The sequence below is a fragment of the Anabas testudineus genome, chromosome 10 (genome assembly GCF_900324465.2).
Source record: "Anabas testudineus chromosome 10, fAnaTes1.2, whole genome shotgun sequence".
In the NCBI taxonomy this organism is placed as follows: domain Eukaryota; kingdom Metazoa; phylum Chordata; class Actinopteri; order Anabantiformes; family Anabantidae; genus Anabas; species Anabas testudineus.
This window is the reverse complement of record NC_046619.1, coordinates 18,063,105-18,088,160: the sequence shown is the minus strand read 5'-3', so window position 1 is coordinate 18,088,160 and position 25,056 is coordinate 18,063,105. Positions and strand designations below refer to the sequence as shown.

Sequence of the window (25,056 nt, the reverse complement as noted above, 5' to 3'; positions counted from 1 at the left end):
AAATACACACACTGTAAGTGTCCTCGTTCCTCCCTTATCTGCTCCCTGATGAGCAGCATTAAATGTCCTACTGTTATTCTATCAAACATTTGTTTTTATAATTCGCCTCCCCTCCGTCGCTCCTTCTTTTCTGGCTTTCTACGTAGCTAAAACAGTCCAGATATTGTCTCCCTGCACTGTCGCCTGTGTCCTTATTTAGAAACACCGAATATGTTTCTTGTTTCCTCTATCTCCCGGGGAATATTTGTCTCTTGCGTGTAGGAGGTGGCTGAAGTGAAGCTGGCATCAGCCTTGTCAACAAGATGAATGTGTCCGTAGCGTCACACAATGCTGACTCCAGGTTGTCAGTTTGAATTTGGCGTGAGAACCACAGCTAAACCTGCACACCTAACCGATGGCTTGTTAAACATGCACCTGGCATAGTTACATTTAAAGCTTTAATGCACAGATCTCATATCAGCACTGTCTGTATGACGGCAAGGACGTTCAAAGTAAGTTTTATAAAGCATATCATCACAGTTGCTGCAGCCATTATAGTCCAATATACAGTTTATACACTGACACCGTAGCACAGGTAAAATGATCTTATCAAAACGTGACTGTTGCAGCCTTAAAATGTGATTTCTCTGCAATGTTTCTAAAGAATTGTGATGTATGTTGTATGTATTTTGTGTAAAGAAATGCAGGAGCCAGGAAAAATGGATGAATTATATAAGAAAGAGAGATTTGTGCTCAGCAACAGGCCTGCTGTGACACTATTAGAGTTATCTTGACTTATCTTTCCTTTTTTAAAAAACAGAAACATTTATATTTTCTGCAGTAGTTAGATCATGCACATTATTTTATTTTGCAGCATTTTAAATGTATTAATGTATTAATTAGTGCTGTCTAGCTGTGGGATTTAATCACCATTACTAACTAAAAGAAGTAAAGTATTTACCTGCAGATCTAAATATTCTGAACCACAAACTTGGTTCCCTGAACTGACTTTGCTACACCTGAGATTATCTTTGGTCTGGGAGAATAGTTTGTCATCATCTACTGAAGACAGAGATTAATTAAAGTGTCATAATACATTCCTTCTTATTACAAATAAGTTTTATGAGCTTTATAATCGCTTTACTTTAATTAGACAGAACAAGTCTTTCCTCTCTTGCCATGTAATTGCATAACTCCTCTTTCTTTTTTTTTCCTCCCTGTCGTCTTTCAGGAAACAAAAGATGAATTTTGGCCGGCTGTAGCTCCTCCCCATTCCTGCTCTCTCTCACACACACTCTCAAAAACACACACACACACTTTCCCCTCTTGCTGCTCTCTCTTCCCCCGCCATCTCTTTTACACTCTCTTGCCCTTTCATTCCCATAAATGCAGCAAATTCTTTTTCTTTTTTTTTTTTTTTTTCAGTGTGACGGAAAGACAGAGAGATTCGCTGTAATAGAAAGTGAGAAAGGGAGGGGAGGGAAGTGGCTAGAGACGGCAGGGAGGGAAGGAGGGAGGGGTAAGACAGATAGCGAGAGCGGGTGAGCGAAAGGGGACGAAAGGGAGGGGAGAGAGAGAGAGAAAAGAGGGGGAGCACATGTGTATGCTTGTCACTAAGGGGCTGGGAGAAGGACTAAGGGAAGCGAGGTAGCTGGCCACAGCCGCCATATGCTGACTGGATTCCTGTTCATGTCTGCTGTGTGAAGACTGTAGGTTTCTGCTGTGTGCTGGCCGGCTGGGGAACACACCATGGGAAGCTCACATCTCCTCAACAAAGGCATGCCTCTAGGTAAACAACTAGCACTCTGCTTTTATGTGAGGAACAGTGTGTGTGTGTGTGTGTGTGTGTGTGTGTGTGTCTGCCAATATTTGTGAACTCAGTGTACAATATTTTGCCTTCCTCCTCCCCTCCCCCTTCCTCTCTCTTTTTCCGTCTCCTCCTTCCCCTCTCAATTCTCTCTCTCACTCTATTATCTTTTTAATCGGTCAGCCTCTCTCTCACCTCAGAAGAATGGTTAGCCTTTTCTCTGTAGCTCTCGGTGGTGTGTGTGTGTGTGTGTGTGTGTGTGTGTGTGTGTGTGAAGAGGCGAATCACTGCTATTGAAGGCTGCTTGAACACCTCCATTTGTGGCGACAGAAATAGATCTCTCTCTCCTTCGAGAGCTAGCAAGGACATGACACATATTTCCCTTTCATTTTGCTTCTTTTATGAAGAGCGGGTGCCTTCACACACACACACACACACACACACACACACACCAGTCGTGCACTTGCACACCCACACATACAGGAACTTCACTGACACACATATTCAAAAATATACACGTGCACGCGCACAGCGATTCACACACAGGTGACAGGGGATGGAAAAGAGTATTCTAGAAAATGGGATCAAGGTAGGGCTTCTAACGAACCAGAAGGGGGGTGGTGGGTGAAGGTTTGGGTGTGGAGCAGAAGGAGGAGGAAGAGGGTTTGAGGATAAACGATCATCCACCATAAAGCTGAATTAATGTGTGCATGGTCTCCTAAACGTGGGCTTTTGAAGCAGCTTCTCCCTAAAGAAACCTGAGATTGTAATCTGTGATGTCATCAACAGGCTGCGGGCAGTGTCTCTTGATGACATCAAAGATTAAAGTTGCAGCTCTTTTCCCTTCCTTTATTCTTTCTCCTCAGTTTGGGAAAGATCTTCCATATCCGTTCCAACTAACAGCTCGATAGTCCAAGGTCACAGAAATAACAACTGTGAATTATGGTTGACGGAGGTTCGCTTGCTCGTGTGTGTAACACTACCGGTCAATAACCGTGACACTGATGTGGTCACTGGGTCTGTTTTAGCACTGAATGAAGATCATTGAACCTTTGAGGGCTGCTTTAAAATCTCATTCCTGGTAATTGATGTGTTGATTCATGTTTTGGATCCTCTGATCTGTGAGTGTTGAGTCAAGTCTGATTATAAAGGTCTGGATCAGTGACATGGACACATGTCAGTCACTTCCTGCATCCTTCTCTTGTAAAGTCAGATTTTCTGGAGCCTTATTGCTCAATTTGACCTGTATATTAGATTTAGAGAAAGGTTTTACAAGCTGAAAAGTAAAGAATAATATGATTAATAGCTCTACGCAAGAGGCTCCTTATAGACACCTTGTTATGTCAAAGGATGAAATCAAGGATGTCATGTTGTGACATGTTGTCAATGTAGGGCAAACATAACTTAACTTGGAAGGAAGCTACTATTAGCACACAGGTCATTCAGCACAGCTCCAACGAACTCTAACAGCAACTTATTTCAAAGGAATAAATAAATAATAAAATAATAAAATCATTTTAAATAATAAAAATACAATGTAAATACTGCTTGAAGCTTGAAGTGCTCCTTTAGAGACAGTTTGCACTACTGGCCATTGAAAAGTTTAGTTTGTTATGTCTAATGCTTATAAAAAAGGAGTTTTGACTTGAGTTAAAAGGGGAAGCAAAAGTGAAAACTCGACGAGCTGCTACTGGAAGGTTGGGGATTTTAAAGCTGCATATATGTAGTGAAGATGAGCCAATGCAATAGTTCAATTTAACTACACAGCAACAGCTTGTGCTGTTAAAAATGGGAAATGAAATTGAGCCACAACAGACTAGACCGGTGGCTAATTAAGGGGGCCTTCAGATAATGACATAATAAATAAATAACGGACTTGGAATATAACATCCCAAAACAACAATCTGGAAGTTACTCGGAAATATTACGTCAGGTGAATCTGTTTACTGGATTTTTGCCAACTGCTCTCGCCAAACGTACATTTATTAAAGCTGTCTACACTAGAAGCCTTGTATTTATTAAATTAAAAAAAGAACAGAGAGTACCTTTAATCTAAATACAATAAATGCCTCATAGCCTTAATAATCCATTCATGGAACACATTTACTCCAGGGTAGTCAAAATGAGCCCAGTTCAATTGAAACATCACAGTAATTGTGACTTTCTTCTGCATTTTAACAGTTAATCCAATATAACAGGCCGGCACAATACAATAATCCAGTTACAGCCTGTGTTTACATGCAGTAGTTCCTGTAGTGAGAGTACTCTTAAAGTGGGATCTGCATAATAATCAGCAGTGTCTGATCCTACAGTCATAATGGACATGTAGACAGTTAAAGAGCCGTTTTATAAATTGATAACTGTTAATCAAGTAAATACAAAGAAAATATATTCAAAAAAAATATTTGTTAGAGAAGTATTTTAATCCAATGTTTTTGTGAGAGACAGACGCAGAAAAGACCTGTATCACTTTTGTGTGTCAGCACTTGTATGTATCATATCGCTGCATATTATTCACGTCAACCTTCATGGATGGGTGTGTGAGTATGCACCAGTATTCCTGTATTTGAGACAGGGGTAGGATGTGTGTGTGTGTGTGTGTGTGTGTGTGTGTGTGTGTGTGTGTGTGTGTGTGTGTGTGTGTCTGCCGTCTCATCTTTCCTCACTGGGAACTGAAGTGTGGGCAGGGAGCGATGGAAGACAATAAAGAAGAATCAAAGCTTGCAGAAACGTTAATCTGGCTGAACACTCAGAAGCTGGATCTTCAGGCTTGTTAAGCATAGAAATGCAGTGAGGATATCAAACACTGCTTTTCATATTGACAGAGAAATGAATGGGACAGGGGGAGAAAAAGAAATGGCATGGAAGATAAAGAAAGCTTGGGGGAAATGAGACTGAAATGAGAGATGGAGATCTGAAAATGAGGCTCCAAGAGATGTAGGGATGGTGAGATGAACAATAGGGGGGGAAGACAAGGATATAGGGGCTCTTTACACCACGTCATGTTGCTGCATTCCACAAGAAACCAGCAACATTATAAATCAGCTATGCTGTGGCTCGATGGTTTCTACCGTCGTAGGCGGCCGACTGATCACAGGTGCTGTCAGGAATGTTGGTGCAGAGAAAAACACAAAGACTGGAGCTGAAACATGGATGTAGCATCTCGCTAAGGTTCATTTACAGCTTAGCTGAGACTGAAAAAATATTTCATTCAGTCGGAACTTATCCAGAACTAAAAAAAAACTAAGGAAAGATGTTAAGCTTTTTACTTATGGGCATTATAATAAATCTGGAAAACATGATTTATTAAGAGCTGTAGGTATTTTCATTATCAATTCATCAACTAACTGTTTTCTTCTTTATAAAATGTCAGGACAGATTAAAAAAATGGCCACTAGACGTTTAAAGTAACGTTATTTTTGTCTGAAGTGTCAAAAAAAGATTAGATTTGCAGAAATATATGAACTTAATTTATTGTCTAAAACAAAATCTTTTCAAGTAAGAAATATAAATTGAACTCTCCATTAGCAGACTTTCTGTAACCTGCTCATTTAAAAAGTACAAAACAAAAAACGCTGATCTTTGACATTTTCGTTTTGACTGACAGACTGAAAACCACTTGTCGTTCCTATGGGACATGAATCCAGCTGTTCTTGTGAGCCGGTCAGAGACAGCTGGATGTGGGCAGGCTGCAGGGCTTTCCCACTGGCTCCCATGCTGCAGCCCCAGCACTTATTGGCAGATGCTTTTTCCATTTCTAAATGTCAGTCAAATGGCGTTACTGCAATTTTGGTCTGATTACAAATTTTCCAAGGGGCGCAATTTTAAAATCATTGCGTGTCCCAGGCCCTTAAGTACAAACAGTGTTACTATGCAGCTGGTTTTTGTTTCTAGTGAATTATCATCAACAAAACTTTTTTTTTCAACAACGATCACTGCACTGCCTCCAAATGTTTACCAAATACAGTGGTGAATCTCAACCTAAGTGTATTTGCAGAGAAACACTGGAACTATCACAAGAGCAGAGCTGGAGCTGTGGCCCTGTTGGCTGTGAAGAGGCCTGTTTGCACAATGAAAGCTCCCAGCAGTCACCCAACCCCGCGGCTATGGGGGGCAGAGAGGGAGAAACAGAGTGTGTACTATTGGGTATAATGAGATATGGAGAGTAGAGATGGAAGAACTGAGTGGAGTGAGAGGAAAGTCTGGGCAATTATTTAACATAATGAAGAATTTAATGAGTGTTTAATGTGACGACAAAGCGAGAAAATATATTAAATAACAGAGACCGGGAGATAATGGCTATTTGAGTTTGTTCGATTTAGAAATTCAAAAAGACAGAGTGGATTAATATTTACAACGCTGAGCTTCGGTCTGTGTGTGTGAGGGAATGGACGGATGTTTTATCACGTAGTATAGTACTACTCAGCAGTCAGTAGTTCTGTTCCTCCCAAGGTCATGCATGGTGCTGGAATGAGAGCTATTTCCTCCCTCACACTGACCAAGTGTGAGCGGGAGCAATGTCTGGAATCTGTGTTACTTTCCAAAAACACCACTGTGCCGCACAACTGACTGAACTGGACAGATATCAGTGTTTTGTTCAACACATACGTTTAATTATAAACCATGTTTCTGAATCACACTTCACTTCCTGGGTGCCTTTGCTCAAAAGAAACCTCACAACAGATACGTCTACAGGGCAGAACCCTGTATAGTGCAGCATCTTATCATTATATCTGACTTACAATGAATTCTGATTCAAAGCCTGAGAGAACTTTTCACTCCTGTTGAATTCCAGTTTCTTAGCTATGCACCATTGATTTTCTATTGATGTTAAAGTGCAATAGCTTCCAGACAAATCCTATTATGGAAAGCTAATGTTTTACCAGGCCACATAGAGCATTGAGGGCAGGATACAAGCTTCATCTTATGGGTCTGCTTCTTTAGATCGAGTTTCAGGCTGTAACGTGATGATGGAAATAAGAAGACAATCCAGGAATTGAGTGGTATATTGTGTAAGCAGTGAACTACCATTGCTTCAGAGCATCTTTTGAGTGCAGTAACAATGCCGTCTAGCATTCCTCAATTTTGTTTTAACAGCTAAAAGCACACAGGACATGCTTTTACCTCCATATAATTAAGGTTCAAATGATGCAGCAGCTAATTTCATGTTAAAAAGGAAGTCGCTGGTGTGAAAATCAAACATTTATAGTTGACTTGTCTCCGCCAAAATTAACACTAAACACTAAAGCTATATGTAGCCACTACATCTGCATTACACAGTTCCTGATTCTGAATGTATGCACCGCTAATTCTCTGGTTACAGTAACCAGGGAAATGTGTATATCCTCCCACGCACGTTGCTGTGTGATACATGCAGGAGGAAGTGTGTGCATGCTAGTTTAAAAATAGTACATTGTTTTGATTTTTTTTATCAGCAGCTAGATGATGAAATTATACAAAGCACCTTAAATCTAAATACTTCTAACACGGTAAGAATACAAACGCTTCATTTCTGTTCTGTAAATCTAGATTCTTAAATATTTGTCAGCTAAACTCTGAACACTGCAGCACAATGAAGCATGAAACAGAAATGCATGTAATCACTGTAGACATTATGTCCCGTATGCATGAGGGTGGGCGGTCCAGATGTTGTGTAGCAATGATATGATTTCATCTCTACACATTTACAGTGAAACACCAATGATTGTTGTTATGTTATTAATGCAAATGTTTAGATTTAGATTTAAGCTTTAAACTCAAAGAGCAATAACATCTTGCTCCATAACTTTTACACATGTTGCATTTGCAGAAAAGGTTTTAGGGGTTTAATAAAACCAATAATCCTTTTGCATTCCTGTCATTATAAGCTATATTTTGACATTGCTCTCATTTGCTAAATGTCATTCTAAGGGTGAGCTCACTCAGCTACTCATATGCAGTAGATTTAACAAATCAAAGTACATAAACACAAAGACGGTGCAGTTACAGTGCTCCACACATACTCATGGTACGATCCCAGCAGGATTTTTCCTTTAATTTAATTTTTTTTATAGGATACTTAATGACAGCTGCTGAGGGAAGATTGTTGCTGTTGCTCAGCTTTACTAACTAATTTACAGCACTGGAGCTGCCAAACTCCTGTCCACAAGTCGGATTCCCAGGGATCCTTAGCATTCACAATATTGTAGAGACCAAAAATGCTTATTTTAAAAATGACTACCTTCATGATTTAGCTGCTTTCTCATATTAGCCCATACAAGTGGAAAACAGGCTTCCTCTGGAAGGCTGAGTCTCGACTGCTTTACGTTTTAGGAGGAATACTCTGAGTGAAATGACAAAGGCTGTAGCTTTTTGAGATGTCAGCCTGCACAGCCGAGATGGAAAAAGTCAGGGCTGAGTGATGGGTACAGTCAGCATCAGCAGAAACAGGCATAACTCGACACTTTTCATCTAGAGTGTTGTACAGACCTGTCAAATCTCTCCATGTCAAAGAAACCAAATTACATATGCTGTCTTAGATTTTCTTCTGAATCGACATCTGTCCGTCCTCCTCTGCCTGTTATCTGAAACCCTCAACCCTTCAGTTACTGAATCTGTGGAGCTACTCAGAGATTCAGGATTACTGCGTTGAGATGGAATAGTTAAGGAACACTAATCAATGCAGTTCCCAGCAATCACTGTTCTTGTTAAACCTGAACAAAGGCCCACTAGTGGGGCTTATCTGCTCCGTTAAACACCTCCTGCAAGGTCTGACAGCACTTACAGGGAAACAGTTGAATCTGAAATTTTGATTTAATAAAACATGCTGAGGTGAGGTTTTAGAAAGGAGCTCACTGCTGTACGGCAAAACATGAAATATCCCATTTTTGTTTAAATTAACAATCAATTTGAACCATTGTTCACTATAAAGTAAACAATCAAGATATAATTATGAGTTTCATGCTGCATAACTCATTGTTTTCTAGTCAAGGCCAGTTCAGTAATAATTAAGTTGAAACTATAACATCTTTAAAAGTAATAAGGACAGAAAGCAGCTGTGAAACTTGACCCATCCCGACTGGTATTAGCTCTGCAGCAGACAGACAGCTGTTCCATGCTTACTGTCACAGTTGTCATAGCAACTCCATCGGACTAGAGCAGAACCATTATGGGATGTGAAACAGAACCTCATCAGTGCCGAGGAGCAAACACATATCGTCAGTTTCAGATTTACTATCAGACAGAACATGACATGTTTAACACGTGGAAATGAATTCTCACCTAAAGAGAATCTGATATTTAAAAACAGCAGATTCCTCTTTTCTCTCCTCATTTGCAGCTGTGTGAGTGTCTCATCACAACAATAAGAAATGATGCTGATTATGTGTAATTCTACACTGCCTCTGCAGGTCTGACATGTGTTTCTTTCTTTCCTTTTTCTTTCTGTTTTGTGTAGGCATCAGGCCACCGATCATGAATGGGCCCATGCACCCGCGCCCACTGGTGGCGCTGCTGGACGGGCGTGACTGCACTGTGGAGATGCCCATCCTGAAAGACGTAGCAACCGTGGCCTTCTGTGACGCCCAGTCCACACAGGAGATTCACGAGAAGGTAACACACTGAATGCAGACCCCTATTCATTAATAACTGTTAATAAAAAAAGTAATAATCTATATATTTGTATATACATATGACAAGGATTCAGCAGATTCAGTCGTATCAAGGATTAAGTCAAAGTACATATGCACACAAGTTAATTTAATCATCTTAAAAGATCCCCCTCACCCCTCTCAGTTATATTTTAGGATGTGTTTGTTTTGACTGACAAAGCAGCATGAAGCACAGATGTGGTGGTTTTGCTGCTCCAACCAAGCTCCACTTCAATGCACAAATTTAGACTTTGTGGGCTTCAGTAACTGTAAAAGAAACATGGTACCGAGCAGAAAATGAAACTTCAGGGTTCAAAACATCCTTTGAGAAATACGTGAGGTAACAGATGTTACATACAAGCTTTTCCATAAGGCATGAACTACTACTACTATTATTATTATTATTATTGACTTGATTTAACAAATGATCAGACAGTCACTACGACCAGTGAGTCAGAAAAGCTGCAGCTGAGTCAGAGAATTTCTGTGTGTGGTAAATTGGCTGCAAAACAATATTAACAGTAATATTCAATTAAAAGGAGATATGCTGTTTATATTAATCCAGTTTCACTGTTCACAAACTGCTCCAAATGCACACATGCAAGGTATGCAGAGTATGCAGTTCTGGGTAAATGCAGCTACTGCAGCTGAGATATCATCAGAAAATGAGATGACTGATGAGTTATTAACACAACAATGGCTGCACGTGAACGTTAACGTTGTTAAGAACGAAGGGGGATGAAAGAAAGATGAAAAACTGAATGAAGATGAATAAAGAAGAGTACAGAGAGCAAGCCTTAAATGTGGGTCAAGCTTAGATCTCGCCACAGCTACTATGGATTGTAAATGGGTTTGTATGTCTGGCAGGGCTGCGTCTCGTTCTGGGTGTCTGCCAGGCACACTCTCTCTGCGAGCACGCTCAGTAGGCCACAGCGTGTGAGAAACAGATGGCTCTCCCTCGCTCGCCATGTATCTCTTGCTCTCTCTGGCTTTCAGTAAGCAGCCACCTCATTGTGTAATTAAAAGGCCTTTTTTATTGTAATTGAACCGCATGTCATTTTCATCTTCTCGCGCACACAATGAGGATAGCTGGCAATGTTACAGAAAGACTGTAGGATTAACCGAGAACCAATTAAAAGGTGACGGCTGATGCTGCACTGCTTTTCTCTGTTTTAAGTCATAATATTTAATTGTAGTTTAAAAAATAAAACCATTTTTCTGATCAAAGACAATGAGACTGCTTATGCAGTGATTTCATGCAGGCAGAAATATTCATAAACAGGATATAAACAGATTGAACCTTAACCACTTTATAGCCTGTGAAGCCAGTGAACTGAAGCAGCTGACGCTTTGAAGTGATTCCCACAGAACCACGCTTGACTTGTGCTGACACCAACACAAACACATGCTGATAACTTGACCTTTGTCCTCTGTAAATACAGTATGTAACGTACAGTAGATGTTAATGAAAGACGTGTTGTTTTGCAAATAGAAACGTTTGCATGTCAAGTTACTGTTTACAGACAGAGGCTAAATAATGCCATACAGATTTTTATGTTCAGAAGAATACACACTGACAGATGCTTACATGTTAACTAACTGTGTGTGTTCAGGTGCTGAATGAAGCTGTAGGAGCTCTGATGTACCACACAATCACCCTGATGAGAGAAGACCTAGAGAAGTTTAAAGCTCTACGTATCATCGTCCGCATCGGCAGCGGCTACGACAACATTGACATCAAATCTGCCGGAGAACTGGGTGAGAACACACACACACACACACACACACACACACATTGTTAAACCGTCATCATCCCTACCAGCTTATGTTGACTTCATTAAAAGACTAATTTATCAAGGACAAAGATTGTTTCTAATGTAGCGACAATGATGCGTTAAACAGAACAAATCCAGCTTCTACTTAGAGTTAAAAAGGTTCAACTCTGTTCCCAAATGAAGCTCGTTTGTTTTACCATATTTGATTTCATTTGTGTGACCTGTAGATATTAAGAAGTATTAAGTACGTGGAGATTTTGCAGTATATTTTTTAGAACTACTTTAGGTAACCAGCCAATATTTTAAGTGTTGTAATTATTATAATATTATCTAGTTGTTGACTCTTCTGATTGGAAAATAATAATAAATAAACAAGGTTACTTTCTGCCATAGAGTCATGATCATATTATTTCCACTACTACTAATATTATGTTCAGTGAATCTCTTTTGAATTAAAATGCTGTGTTTTGGTCTCATTTGTCTATGCTCCTTTATTCTACCTAAATTGTTTTATTTCTTTTAATTGACTGTTCATTCTACTTTCTAATTCTGTTCCAGTGCTATATAAATCATAATTAAAAAACTTTCCTAGCTTCCAACCTGTGCGACCATGTTTACAAGTCTGGAATATTGGTATAAAAAGGTGAACTAAAAAACTCCTATCTTTCCTGCAACAGGCCGAGCTTTACTAACATCCCCTATCCTCTTCCACCTCGAAGCTCAGCCTCAGCAGCGTTTGTAGAGAAACATGCTGACGCCACATCTTCTGCCTGCGCTTCTCTGTCAAAATAGCTTTCACAAAACTTCACCTCGCTCCTCAAATGATACAAAAAGCTATTACTAATCCTTATCTGCTCTCCGGTCCAACAGGCATAGCTGTGTGTAATATGCCGGCAGCCTCGGTGGAGGAGACGGCGGACTCCACTCTGTGTCACATCCTCACCTTGTACAGACGCACCACCTGGCTGCACCAGGTTTGTCGCCTTGTGTGGTTGATGAAAGCATCTGAAATAAGCTGGATTTAAATTAACTAGTTCTAAATGTATTAGTTAGAGGTGTATGTTGAGTTATCACAGTTGTAGTGTCGACAATCACTCATAACTACTGCCTTCTGACAAATCAGCAAAATTTAAACGTTTCATTTTCTTTAGAATGTCGCTGTATTTGAAAGACGTTGATGTAAGATGTAGAAGGTACAGTAAAATGATTTGTTCCTCAAATCAGTTATTAGTAAGACTCATGTATGATCATATCTGAAAGGATGTAGACTTTGGTCATTGAGTGAAAGTGAAGCTCTCATGTTGTAAAACACACGTGGATCGTGTAAACTAAGTAAACTGTGTAAGTAAACTGTTTGTCGAAGATTTACATACATCAATGCATTCTTCTCATGCCAGGCTCTCCGGGAGGGCACGCGGGTTCAGAGCGTGGAGCAGATCCGGGAGGTGGCATCAGGAGCCGCGAGGATCAGAGGAGAGACTCTGGGACTCATAGGGCTTGGTGAGTTATACCTTTTTAGTGCAATCTACTATATTATCAAATGTTTTTTTTTTTAAGATTTAGTTCATTTTGTCTCTTTTCCATTTAAATTTTGGGAAGTTTTATCCTTACTTCAGCTAAATTAGCTTTCCAAAGAGTTACTGCCAATAAAATATAAGCGGATTAAACCAGAAGCAGAATGTAAATCTCTTCCCTGTACAGTCCGAGTTCTTTCCACTAATAATGAGCAGGCCTGTGTAGCCAGAGCATTGTGCAGTTTATGCATGCACAAAAATATTATGTTTTGATGTTCATTTCTAATGTGTGTTCTCTGTGTGTGTGTGTGTGTCTGCATAACTGTGTGTATTCATCTGTTTCTAGGTCGGGTGGGCCAGGCTGTAGCCCTGCGAGCCAAGGCATTTGGCTTCAATGTGATTTTCTATGACCCTTATTTGGCTGACGGTGTAGAAAGATCTCTGGGACTACAAAGGGTCACCACACTACAGGTAACACACACACACACACACACACACACACACACACACACACACACACACACACACTGGGGTATCGCTCAGGCCGTTTTGCTTCTGGAATTAAAAACTGTTTCCTGTTTAGAGTCTTTCACTATCCACAGACACCAGCAGAAATGTGATACCATGAAAGAACTACAACCCAATAGATTTATGCAGTTTAGGTCGTCTGTTTTCATCATCATAATAGAGACTAACACAGATAACAGAGGACTACAGTATGTGCTTCTACCAGCATCCGAGGTCTAAGTCTTGTTTTTGCTCTTGAGTCTCACACTGGTTTCAAAGAAGGATACTGACAGTTTGATAAAGTTGCTGTGCACGTACTGTCTGTATCAGCAAATATGTTTTCATTCTCAGTGATATTTGGCTGTCAGTTCAGGGACATCTTCAACTTTTTAACCTATATGAACACAACACTCACACAATATATAAACTTATTCAGGCTAAACCTTTTTTTACTACAGAAAAAGGTATTTGCTGACAAAAAATACTTTCTCTTCCATCCACCATGACACATTAAGTATTTAGGAGGAGGCTGCTGGGCAGGAAGTCACTATAACAATGATCAACAAACGTGAAACGTGAGCTGCAGTATGAGTTGTGAAAAAGAATCGGGATTTATGGTCTCTCTTGTTTGTCCTCCTCCTCAGGACCTGCTCTTCCACTCAGACTGTGTCTCTCTACACTGCAGCTTGAACGAACACAACCACCACCTGATCAACGACTTCACCATCAAACAGGTACAGACACAAGAGATTTGTTTATCTCTACATCAACTAATACATCCCACGGCCATAAATATTAAAGCAACACCACCTCCTACATACAAATGAACTAGGTACAGCATACAGCGTATATGATGAACGATATACTTCAGACAATTACACTATGCAGTACAATAAAATAAATATTTAATATATATTTAATATAATTAGATTTTCCTGTGAATTTGTGCCCTGAGAACAGTAGACACATTTTTACAAGGGCCAACTTTTGGTTTTAAAGACCACTAGCGAACACAAACACAAACTTAACACATGTATCAATAAAGCTGCAGGGAATCTAAATGACAGTTGATTTTTTTCATGTTATTCATATAAATGTGTGTGTGTGTGTGTGTGTGTGTGTGTGTGTGTGTGTGTGTGTGTGTGTGTGTTAAAGATGCGACAGGGGGCGTTCCTGGTGAACACGGCCAGGGGAGGTCTGGTGGATGAGAAGGCCCTGGCTCAGGCCCTGAAGGAGGGGAGGATACGTGGAGCTGCTCTGGATGTTCACGAGACAGAACCATTCAGGTAACAAACCCACAGGTTGTACACTAATGCTGTCGTCTGCTGATTAGGAACTTCACCACATTTAGTAGACAGAACAGAACAGTAGAACACAGTGTAGAATACCTGTGTGGCAGGATATACAGATATCAGAAAGCACCAGAGGTTTAATAGGGAACAAACCTCTTTCAAACTTCTCAGATTTTAACTAGATTTAAACTCATTGTTTGTTTTTTTGTGCCAGTTTCAGTCAGGGCCCGCTGAAGGATGCACCCAACCTGATCTGCACCCCACATGCAGCCTGGTACAGTGAACAGGCGTCACTGGAGATGAGAGAGGAGGCAGCCAGGGAGATCCGAAGGGCTGTCACAGGTATTCACTCACCCACTGATGAAAAGCATGGCCCCTGCTGAAAAATGTAAACACGAGTCCAAAGAGATATTTTTAGGTGTGCTGCCGCAGTTAAACATAAACCATCCTTCCTATTTGTTCAGTAAAGACAGAGTTCAAGTTCTCTTATGTTCTGCCTCCATCTTTCTTCTTCTCCTTCTTCTTCTTTCTAGTCCTTTCCTTTTCTCTCGTCTTGTGGTTTCCCCTGTGGCTCGGTCTGTTTACCGCTGGCCTGTTTAATCTTGCCCAACTTTTGTGTCTGTGCAGAAAGTAGGTTAGTGAGGTAAAAAAGAATAAAAATAAATCACACCTGGTCTGATGTAGTGCGGTAACACTAACTAGTTCCCCGGTGTGTGTTGCAGAACATTGCAGAACGATTAATTTCAGCTATTTTAGTGCTTCTTATTTGTCCCCGTCTTTCTTCATCGCTCTGTTTTCAGGTCGAATCCCCGACAGTTTGAAGAACTGTGTCAATAAGGAATTCCTCACTCAAAACAACCACTGGGCAGGGGTTGACCCTGCCACCGTCCACCCTGAGCTCAATGGGGCTTATAGGTAACAGCTCATTAAGAAATCATCATTAATCAATGTTGTTTAAATTGTCAAAATCCCAGAGAAGTCTTATACTGAGTTACTTATAGCCTTATACAGCTAGTTAAAAATGAATAATGCCAACTACATGTGGTGTAACCATGAAGAGGGTTTTGGTTTTATTTACCATTACAATAGAGGGAAATCAAACTTTGTTAATGTGGTTCATTGCTACTGACAAATGAGATATTCTTAGGTTATTATTTTGAATTCAAGCACCTCAAATTAAATAGATACCACTATCTATTGAGATTTGTTGATCTAATGTTATCACTTGCGACTTGTTGTCACTCTCTCTGCTCCAGGTATCCCCCAGGAGTGGTGAACTTGCCAGCCGGCGGTCTCCCACCTCCCGTTGAAGGCATTGTACCCAGCGCCGTGCCCATCACACACACTCTTCCGCCTGCTGTCTCGCATCCTCCTCATGCTCCGTCCCCTGGACAAAACACAGTGAAGCCACCAGAGGGCGACAGAGAGCAGCATCCGAATGACCAGCTGTAGCCATCCACACACACACACACAGATGCTTGTCCATGCTGTCTGGTGACCGGAGGCGGTTGCCAAAGCGACAAGTTTCCTAGTGACAAGTTGTTATCAGACAGGTTCCCAGAGCGTCACATTGAAAGGTTGAGGTACAAAACAATTGATTTACAGCTCTCTGGTTCCCAGTAGCCAGTTCACACTCCAAAGTGGAAGAGCAAGAAGAGGATGATGAAGCAGATGAGGAGGAGGAGCGGATGGCTGTCAGATGCTCCAAAAAATAAAAGAGCAAGACAGTTGTCCTCTGCCTCAACCAGACGTCCTGAGACAAGCTGTTAGACTCAAGGTCTGCAGGTTGATCTTTACATAACAACATTAAGTGTTAAACAGTTTTTTTTTTTTGCCAGAAGTAAAAAAAAAAACAAAAAACAATAACAGTAATAACTATCTGTTGATTTGGATAAAAAATACTGAATCAAATTCTGCTGTCTTAGACTGTAGTGTGTCCAGAGTTAGAGGAGCAGGTTTCATGTCTTTCTCTCCTTTTTGTGTCTCCTTAGTTTGACGTACAAGCAAAAGTAGTAGGTTATGAAATGAATGTAACCTGTCTGTGTACAGTTTTTTGACTTACAGCAACAAAATACTGATATTTGTATTCGTCTTAACAAAAGACAAAGGTTATGTGATCTCTCTATGTAGCCAAACTGGTTGAAGATTACAATTATAGATTTTTTTTTATTTTATGTGTCCCCAAATTCTCAAGCCCTCCCCCAGAAAGAGGCAGCTTTTTGCACACCATCTCAGGAAATTAAGTTTCCGCAGTTGGTATCTTATAATTTTTATTTCTGTTTTTAAAATTTCCTTTTTATGCCACTTAGTGCTTTTGTTTTTCTACCTGCTTGCCTTTTCATGTCCCACTACATTAGAATAATAACTTTGACAAGAGCTAAAAACCTGATGTTTGTTTTAGTTTGTTTTGTTTAAAGGAGCAGGTAATTTTGCTCTTGGGACTTGTGTAAATGTTTGACCCAAATTGTGGGGAGGTTGTGGGAGGAAAGGTTGTAGGGAGGTGGCAAAATGGTATGCTTGGCTGCGACGACTTAATTTCTTGTCTTGACTTTTAAATGCAAAATAGAGCGGTAGGATTGATTCTTTTGTAAGGTGAAGCAGGTTGTACGCACGATGATGCACTGAGAGTTTGTAGCAGCTTCATTTGAGAAAAGGTCTAATGAAAAGTTTTATCTTTTGTCTTCTTCATGTCTAATGATTCAATTCTTCCACTCCTACATATATGAACTGTCCAGGTCCAGTTCTGCACAAAGAATACACACCGCTGATGAATCAGTGTGTTGCACAACAAGCTATAAAATGAGTACTTAATGAATTTGTCCTTTGGAAACGTCTGATCATTCAACAGTGGAAAACTACACCAGAATAACGTTTTCTAGCCAAAAACATTTTCAGTTAAAATTTTAAATTAAACGTTATGACATTTGTTTATACAGATGTCATAACCACTTAATGGTTACTGACAAGAGGAGGAACAGTTGTGTATTTTTGTTCTGCATCCAAATGAACCTTGTCAAGAAACTATTCCAAATCTTGTGAAGTCGAAGAAATTTCTTAAAGAAGACACACAACTGTGGTTTTATACAGAGACACATCATAAGTATATGCACAGTGAAGTAGAGCATGTCAGAACGTACGGACCTTTCCAGTCTAGTATCCCTTTAACATTTCACGATGAGTCCTTCCTGAGTATACTGTTTAGCCACCCTCTGTGGCCTCTGTGTCTATGTGTACATATGGTGTTCTGCCTGCCTGTGTCAATGTGACTTGGTTGTATCTGTGTCTAAAAAAGCAGCACTGGGAGGAGGGGTGGTGGTTAGTACTTTCCACAAGGCATCATTACAAAGACATCTAAATACATATAACTAAACACTATGTTTAAAAAAAAAAAAATCAAAGCAAAGTGAGCCAGTAAATGTGTTTTACTGGTTATATTTAAGATGCTGACATGGTTGTGTCAAAATATATGAAACACCTTTTTCTATCTGGAATATTTATTGCTAGTTCCAGTTGATGTGATTGTTACTGTTAGCAGGACAGCTGAGTGACTGTGCTTTCTGCATCCCCTTCTACCAGCAGCTGAGTAGTAAAAACAGTTCACTGTTGCCTACCTGGTCGTCTTCATGGTGAGGTAGTAAGAGTAGCAATCAGGGATGGAAATTTCACCAGCCATAGGTGAGTATATTACAGCCCAGGCTATGGCCAGAATCTAAACCGGGTGTCTAGTACAGACAGTACTGAGGTGACATTTAAATATCACTGTCAGACTAGAGCCCCAAAATCCTGAAAGGAATGCTGGAGTATTTTAAATATCGCTCTTAATATTTCCACACCAGATGCCTGCCACAATATGGGAGGGGGAGAAACTCTTATATAGTATTTCCCAATATAAACTGTAAGCATTCCTCATTCAAACCGATGGGTGCCACAAATAAAAACAGCAGACTAGCTTTTAACGCGTCAAGGTGCTCCTTGAAATTCCATCCCTGATAGTAACACAGTCCACTGTTGCCTACCTTGGTCCCTTTTATGGTAAAGTAGTAGGCGTAGCAATATACAGTATACATATTCTATATTCTACAGTAAATATTATTTTTGGTCAAAACTGACAACCTGACAAAGATATGTTTGTGACTGTATGCATTTGTATGAATTATTTTAAAAGGAAATAAACTGTGGAAAGGTGAAACGTGTCTTGTTGTTTCAAAGGTCCCTTCAGAGGAAAGTAAAATAAATCCTAGAACATAATACACTGTACACACACGATTCAGATATAAGCAAAATTTAAAGATACAATGCACTTATATGAAACAAAAATCTGAGCCGTGTATACAAATACTATGAGCTACCCTCAAATCACCCAGTTTCCCGGTTTTCTGCCCAAGGTATTAGTACCAGTTACCAACTGACTCCACCGGGTGTCACTAGCACAGCGGCTGCACTCCTGCTGTGTAGAAAGACATGGGGGCCAGTTTTAACATCTAAATCTGCAGTGGCTCTGCTATTTGCATCTCGTCCATTTAATTTATTTCTGCACTAAATGAATATTCTTTTTTGTGTGTTTCTCCAGACACATACAGTCCACCTGCAACTCATCAGCATCAGTGGTTGTCAACACTTTTCATTAGCTGCACAGCTCAGTCACGCACAGACTTCCAAACATACACCAAGGACTCAAATGAATCAAAAGTAATCAAAAGCTCTGAAATCATTCAATTGTACAAACAAGAACTGAGGTCGCTTCCAATTTACATTCGTACTTTTCACATCAGATATGTCCACTGTAGAAATCAATTGGATGTGGTGTGATTGTAGTTTAAAAGTCTCGTACAAACAACAGAAGGAAAAAAAGGACAGTTTTATAGATTACTGTTTGTCCAGGTGGCCTTTGTGGGATTTAACGTAGAAATAAGATTACAATATAAGTATTTAAGACTGTATTCAACAGTTAGAGGCAAGAGCCAAGTCGTCCAAGTTGTCCACTTCACGAGACCTAATCTTAAACCGACTGTAGCCGATGCCTGACATCACACATGGAAAAGATACTACATCACTTTCTCTTTATCTATCTCTCTTTTGTTCCCTACATAGCCTCAAAATCTCATGCTCTTTATCTCTTCCCGTTTCCTCTCTTTGCTCTCTGGTTCATCCATTCAGGGTTACAGCCACTGGAACAGGGTTTCTAGCAGCTGGAAACTCGAGATGGTTTAATTGAAACCCCAGAAACCAGGATGGGAACCAGATGCAGTAAAAACCAAAAACAGGCAGAGGGCACGTTTTATTAAGCTAGCATGGGTACCTCCAAAGGGCACTGTGCAACTGGGACTTTTAGAGAGGAAATAAGAGCACTGGTATTGTTAGTCTCAACCACTCAGACTTAAATTCAGAGGTTAGTGACACTGAGCAAAACTTGCAATATGTTCCAAATAGTCACATCTTCCACTGTGACTACCAACTAATGATTGAGGGATACTGGCATGTTAGAAGAAGTGGAAAACTTTGGGGAATGGAAGGTGAACGACTGTCTCGCACTCTGTTCCTTCAGGAAATACCAGGGCTGCCCTTGGGCAAGGCACTTAACATTCATCTACGCTGTAGCGTACTCCTGTTTTATGAGGTTCAAGTGGTAAAGTGAGGATTTTTGCCCTTGTTAAAGCTTGGGCTGTCGGACAAGACAGTCTGAGCAGGTGACTTACATGAAACTTGTAAGTGGAGTGAGTAGATTGATTAACTTGGATTATTGTGCTGTGACTTTTCAAAAAGCGCCAATGTACAAAGACAGCCAATTCCAACCTACTCTGTAATTTAAACCACAACTAAACAGTGCAAAATCTTTGCAATGTTTGTACATGATGCCTTGATTTCTCCTTAAAGGGCCCATAAAAGAAATTACAGTTTGACAATTTACCTGCCAAACCATGTTAAATTCTGTTAAGCAATCCATGGGCTGCAGCTGCTACCAGTTCAGTATTTCATGAAAAGCAGCTTTAATTTTTAGACCACACTTAAGAAATGTTAATTTTTGTTGTCAGATTTGAATACCACGTGTTGTGGATGCAGGCTTTAACAGATGAACTGGTTAATGATGGACATGGAGGAAATGGGTGGATTTTGACACATCCTCTTTGAATCTCACTTTTCTCTCCCTCTGCTCTTCTCACTTTTCATCTTGCTTCACTGTGGTTTTTCCTCCTGACATTCTAATTTTTATTCTGCTCTCCTCTTGACTGGGCTCAGTCCAAATAAAGCGTAGCAGAGTAGTGATCGACCCATATGGGTTTTTTGATGGCCGATGCCGACCTTTAGAGAGAAAAGAGGCCGACGGCTCATCTACAATGCTAATGTGTTTTTTTTTTCTTTTTTGAATCAGATAAAAAACTAATAATTACAAATATTGCACAAATATGCTGAACTTAAATTAGCATTTAATAAATTATGAAAATTAATTCAAGCTTTTAAAAAAAAAAAAAAAAAAAAGAGTTTAGGCGACACTGCTGATGTGCAGAGATGTTGCTCATGGCATGTGATGGACTCCTGTGCGTAGTAGGCTTGCTTGTCACCCATGACAAGAACAAAGGAAATACAGTGGCAAAGTACTTGCACTGTTGTAGTGAAACCATTTTCTTTATTAATTCAATGTAAGTGAGAAATGCTCACTGTGCAGGTTGCAGATGTATTTGCAGACATTTTCTATTCCTTGTTGGAGCACAGTACCTGCCCTAACACTGAGAAGGTGGTGCACCCACTAAATCCAGGGTTTCCGTTAGTATTTGTTTCAATGGCTGGTTTCAGTGCCTAATGGGTTCACATACTCAACCCTTCCAAGAAAAATGTCTCATGCTTAATAAACACCAGACACGTGCTTGTAAATGCTGGCTGCTGCTTGACAGGAACTAACTCCACTGGCTGTTTTGGCAGGTCAACATTATATTCTTGGTGACAACCCTAAGTAGTGTCCTTCCAAACTATCTAAGCTATTTCATCTCACTTATTGACTTTTTACTGGCCACCACTGTCACATATGTAGAAGATGTTATTCCAGCATGAGGCTCCTTCATTTAAATGGATTGTAAAAAGTCAACAACGGATGGGAGTCTGATTGAAAAACATCCAATTTATAGAGTGCTAAGTAGTTTTTGCAGTAACTGTTAGTGAAGCGGCGATTTGGAGATGAAACTCAAAGCCTTTGCAAGATTTTGTATATTTGTGAGAGAGATTTAAACTCTATGACTGCGGTTGTTGTTGGCCAAAACACCAAATATGCAGGGCACTGTTGATTTTATGCTTCTGAATGCCTCATTCAATATTTGTAATTTTAACAAGGCCAAAGACAGACTCTCAGTCCTCAGCTTGGTCTAATGGTCTAATGGGTTTTATTAGACCAACACAACGTTGGAATACACTGTGCAATAGTTTATATAAAAACATATGTAAGGAGAAAAATATGGAAAATGACTGAGATGAGGAGCCAAAATGCCTCTTTACTATCGCAATACCACATTTTAATAACCTAAAGATATTAAAAAAGCTATTTTATTATTCTGTTTACATTTTTCAGCAGGAGTAATAATCACATTTCCACACTTTCCCTAGAACGTGTTGCTGTATTGTGTGTGTTTTCCAAACAAGTATGTGAAGATGGTGACCCAGTTTCTGTGGCCAGGTTTCTGGGGTTCTCTGTGTTCCTTTTTCTGGCTACATGTGAGCATTTCCAAAAAGACACATTCACACAAATACCTCATCAGTCTAAATTCCTGGTATTCATAAAATATTAAAACACTGACACATTCAAACCCCGACTCCATTTGCAACACTCAGGATTGGCATCAATAAGGGCATGGCATGAGGGAACTGCCTTGAGGAAATTTCCTATGAAGTGGCACAAACTTAGACTCAAGTATGAATAGATTAGATTTTGGTGGTCAAGGGTCAATGTGACTTTATATTTGTCTAATTCTTGTCTATGCAATATCTCAGGAACATCTGTAGGGAAGTTCATTACATCTGGAACTGGGGCAAATAACAACTACTTGATAGTAGTAGTAGTAGTAGTAGTAGTAGTAGTAGTAGTTTGAAATAATTGAAAAAAAGTGGTGGAGGAAGTAATCACATACTTTACCAAGTGAAAGGGCTAATAAATAGTTCCACCTTAAATTTTACATATGAAGAAACACACAAAAAGATGGTCTATACAGTGGGACTGACACAGTGACCAGCAGTGTGTTCCTGTATTTACAGCCATGAGAAGAAACTTCAGTCCTTCACAAGTTTGAAATTCAGGAGACAGGGATGCAATTCCATATGTGTTCATATTTGTTATTTGGCTGTATATACTGGAGCAACTTCTTTAACAGTGATGGCAAAGTTATGGAGAAGGTTCTCCAACTTTCCATGTGGGTTAGAACTTTATATTATTGACTGTACAATGGATGACTATGATTCTTTTCATCTAAGAGATGTAATACATATAAGATGTAAAGTTATACATTACAACAGCATATAGAGCATAATTGTCCTTAAATAGAATTATTTGCAAATTTGCAAAAAATTTATATTTTCGAGAAAATACAGATGGGAAAGATTAATTTGTCCTCCTATAACAGAGATAATTAACACTACAGGGAAGAAACAGACACAAAGTAGTATAATTACTGCTACACACACTCACACACCAAGGAACCTGTGCAAGGATGGAGACAGTCGAATATGTTAAATCAAAATGCTATACACTGCACACATATCTGTCTTCATTAACCTCCCAACATGGCTCAGGCAGAAAAAAAAAGACTGATGGGCACAGAAACAGAGGTGGTCCCCCCATCTGTCAGATTTCTGGTTTGCAGTCCTCACATCCGTCATCATTATTTCATTAAAAGAGAAATTTGAGAGACACCAGCTGGCAAAGTGATTTAAGCACAATAGTATACAGTAAGTGCTCACACCTATGAAAATAAAGGGCAGACCAAATTACTCTGAAAATACGTCATAGGAAAGGGATTATGGTGTTACAGTAATCTCATTAAAATAATAACTCGTATCTTACTGGTACATAAATGTGGCACTACTTCATATTTTTACTGTGTTAACACTGACACAAATATAATCAGATTTTACAGTGTGTATCAAAAATAACTTTTGATGAATTTAGGCCTTAGAGAAATGAAAAAGCTCAGGAAAAAAACTGCATTAAGTGACATACAAACCAAAAAGCCTCTACGGTGATTTACACTTACAGGAAGTCCAAGGTATGACGGGAAACATTTATTTTAGTAATTGGCCAAAATGGTTGATACATTTTCATTGTGTATTCATTATGTCTCAAGCTAAGCTGTTTAGCTTCATATGAAGTATTTTAAAGCAGAACAGTGAAAATTGCACTTAAACCCTTATAAGAGTTAATTTCTTTCTTTTCATTCACAGGCATATGCTGACAGTGAATATTTAAGGAGCTAACTAGTGATCATAAAGGCTGAAACTTACAGAACTGAATTTTTCTCTGAAAGCTCCTGAAATTTTAAAGTGAATCAGGGCTAATTCTTTATCTGGCACAAAGATGATTCAGGAATTCATAAAAATGGTTGCAAGAGAAATTGGGCAGGACCAACTTTGGCATCAAGACAGCAAAAGGTAAAGTTAGCCCAGGTGTTTGGGAATTCTAGAGTTACTGTATGAAAGGGAATGTTTTACTAAAAGGTTCCATGCTCAAATCTCAGATCTAACTTTTGACATATAAACACAATCTGGAATACTTTGGGGTCAAAGTACTCATGTGAATCTAAATGGTAGGAAGTATAACAAACTTGGCCTGTCAAACCTCATCCTACAGGATGCTGTGTACGCCACTACGACATAAAAACTACTAAATGCATTTGCATTAATTTGCACTAAAACCCAAATATTATTCACAATAAAACACTCAAATATTTAAACAAAAAAAAAAAAACATTTACCATTTTAAGAAAAAAAAAATCTAATTTAATTTTGAAATTGATAACAGCAACACACTAGACAGGGCCATGTTATCATGGTGTAGAATCTAGTCTGGAAACATCTGGAAACTGAAGGTGCTGGAGTTTAGGAGTGGATTTTTTCCCATTCTTGCCTGATACAGGATTTTAACTGCTCTAAGTGTGGTCTCCACTGTGTCACGTCATACCTCCTGGATGTTTCTTAAATTATTAGTATTTTATATTTATCATGTTTTCTATTTAGGTTTTCTGCACTGGTATCCAAACTAGCTAATAAGCAAAACAGTTACAACTGAGCTGCGGGGTATCTGGCCAGAAATCATCAAGTATTAAATACATTTAACATCATAATGGGACTAAATGCTGAGGGAATGACAATTAATACTGAGTAGACATGGATGTGTGTAAAACATTTTTTGGTTCATAGATGACAAATAATTAAAAGGTGGATAGAAAGAAAAACTATAGACACCCACAAATATCAATACTTGTCTCCACACACGGCTACTACAAAATATGACAATTCCAAAAACTGGTACAAACAATAAAACACATTTTAATGTTCATTTTAACATCATTTATTGGC

At 39.4% G+C, this 25,056-nt stretch overlaps 1 protein-coding gene across 1 annotated transcript; it reads left to right on the top strand.

Moving 5' to 3' along the window:
* Positions 1-1,531: 1,531 nt before the first annotated feature.
* LOC113160219 (C-terminal-binding protein 1) lies at positions 1,532-18,691 on the top strand. Its single transcript, XM_026357352.2, has 11 exons — positions 1,532-1,768; positions 9,222-9,376; positions 11,028-11,172; positions 12,060-12,163; positions 12,587-12,689; positions 13,050-13,174; positions 13,855-13,944; positions 14,366-14,496; positions 14,717-14,844; positions 15,303-15,417; positions 15,759-18,691. Exons 1-11 carry the CDS (start codon positions 1,729-1,731, stop codon positions 15,952-15,954), a joined length of 1,332 nt encoding a protein of 443 aa, XP_026213137.1. The 5' UTR covers positions 1,532-1,728; the 3' UTR covers positions 15,955-18,691.
* The last annotated feature ends 6,365 nt before the right edge of the window (positions 18,692-25,056 follow it).

Bases quoted from the DNA above. Each gene is read 5' to 3' on its own strand.
- LOC113160219 (XM_026357352.2), top strand. From the start codon at position 1,729: ATGGGAAGCTCACATCTCCTCAACAAAGGCATGCCTCTAG. The intron at 13,175-13,854 runs GTAACACACACA...CCTCCTCCTCAG, and splicing joins AAAGGGTCACCACACTACAG to GACCTGCTCTTCCACTCAGA. The intron at 15,418-15,758 runs GTAACAGCTCAT...TCTCTGCTCCAG, and splicing joins GAGCTCAATGGGGCTTATAG to GTATCCCCCAGGAGTGGTGA.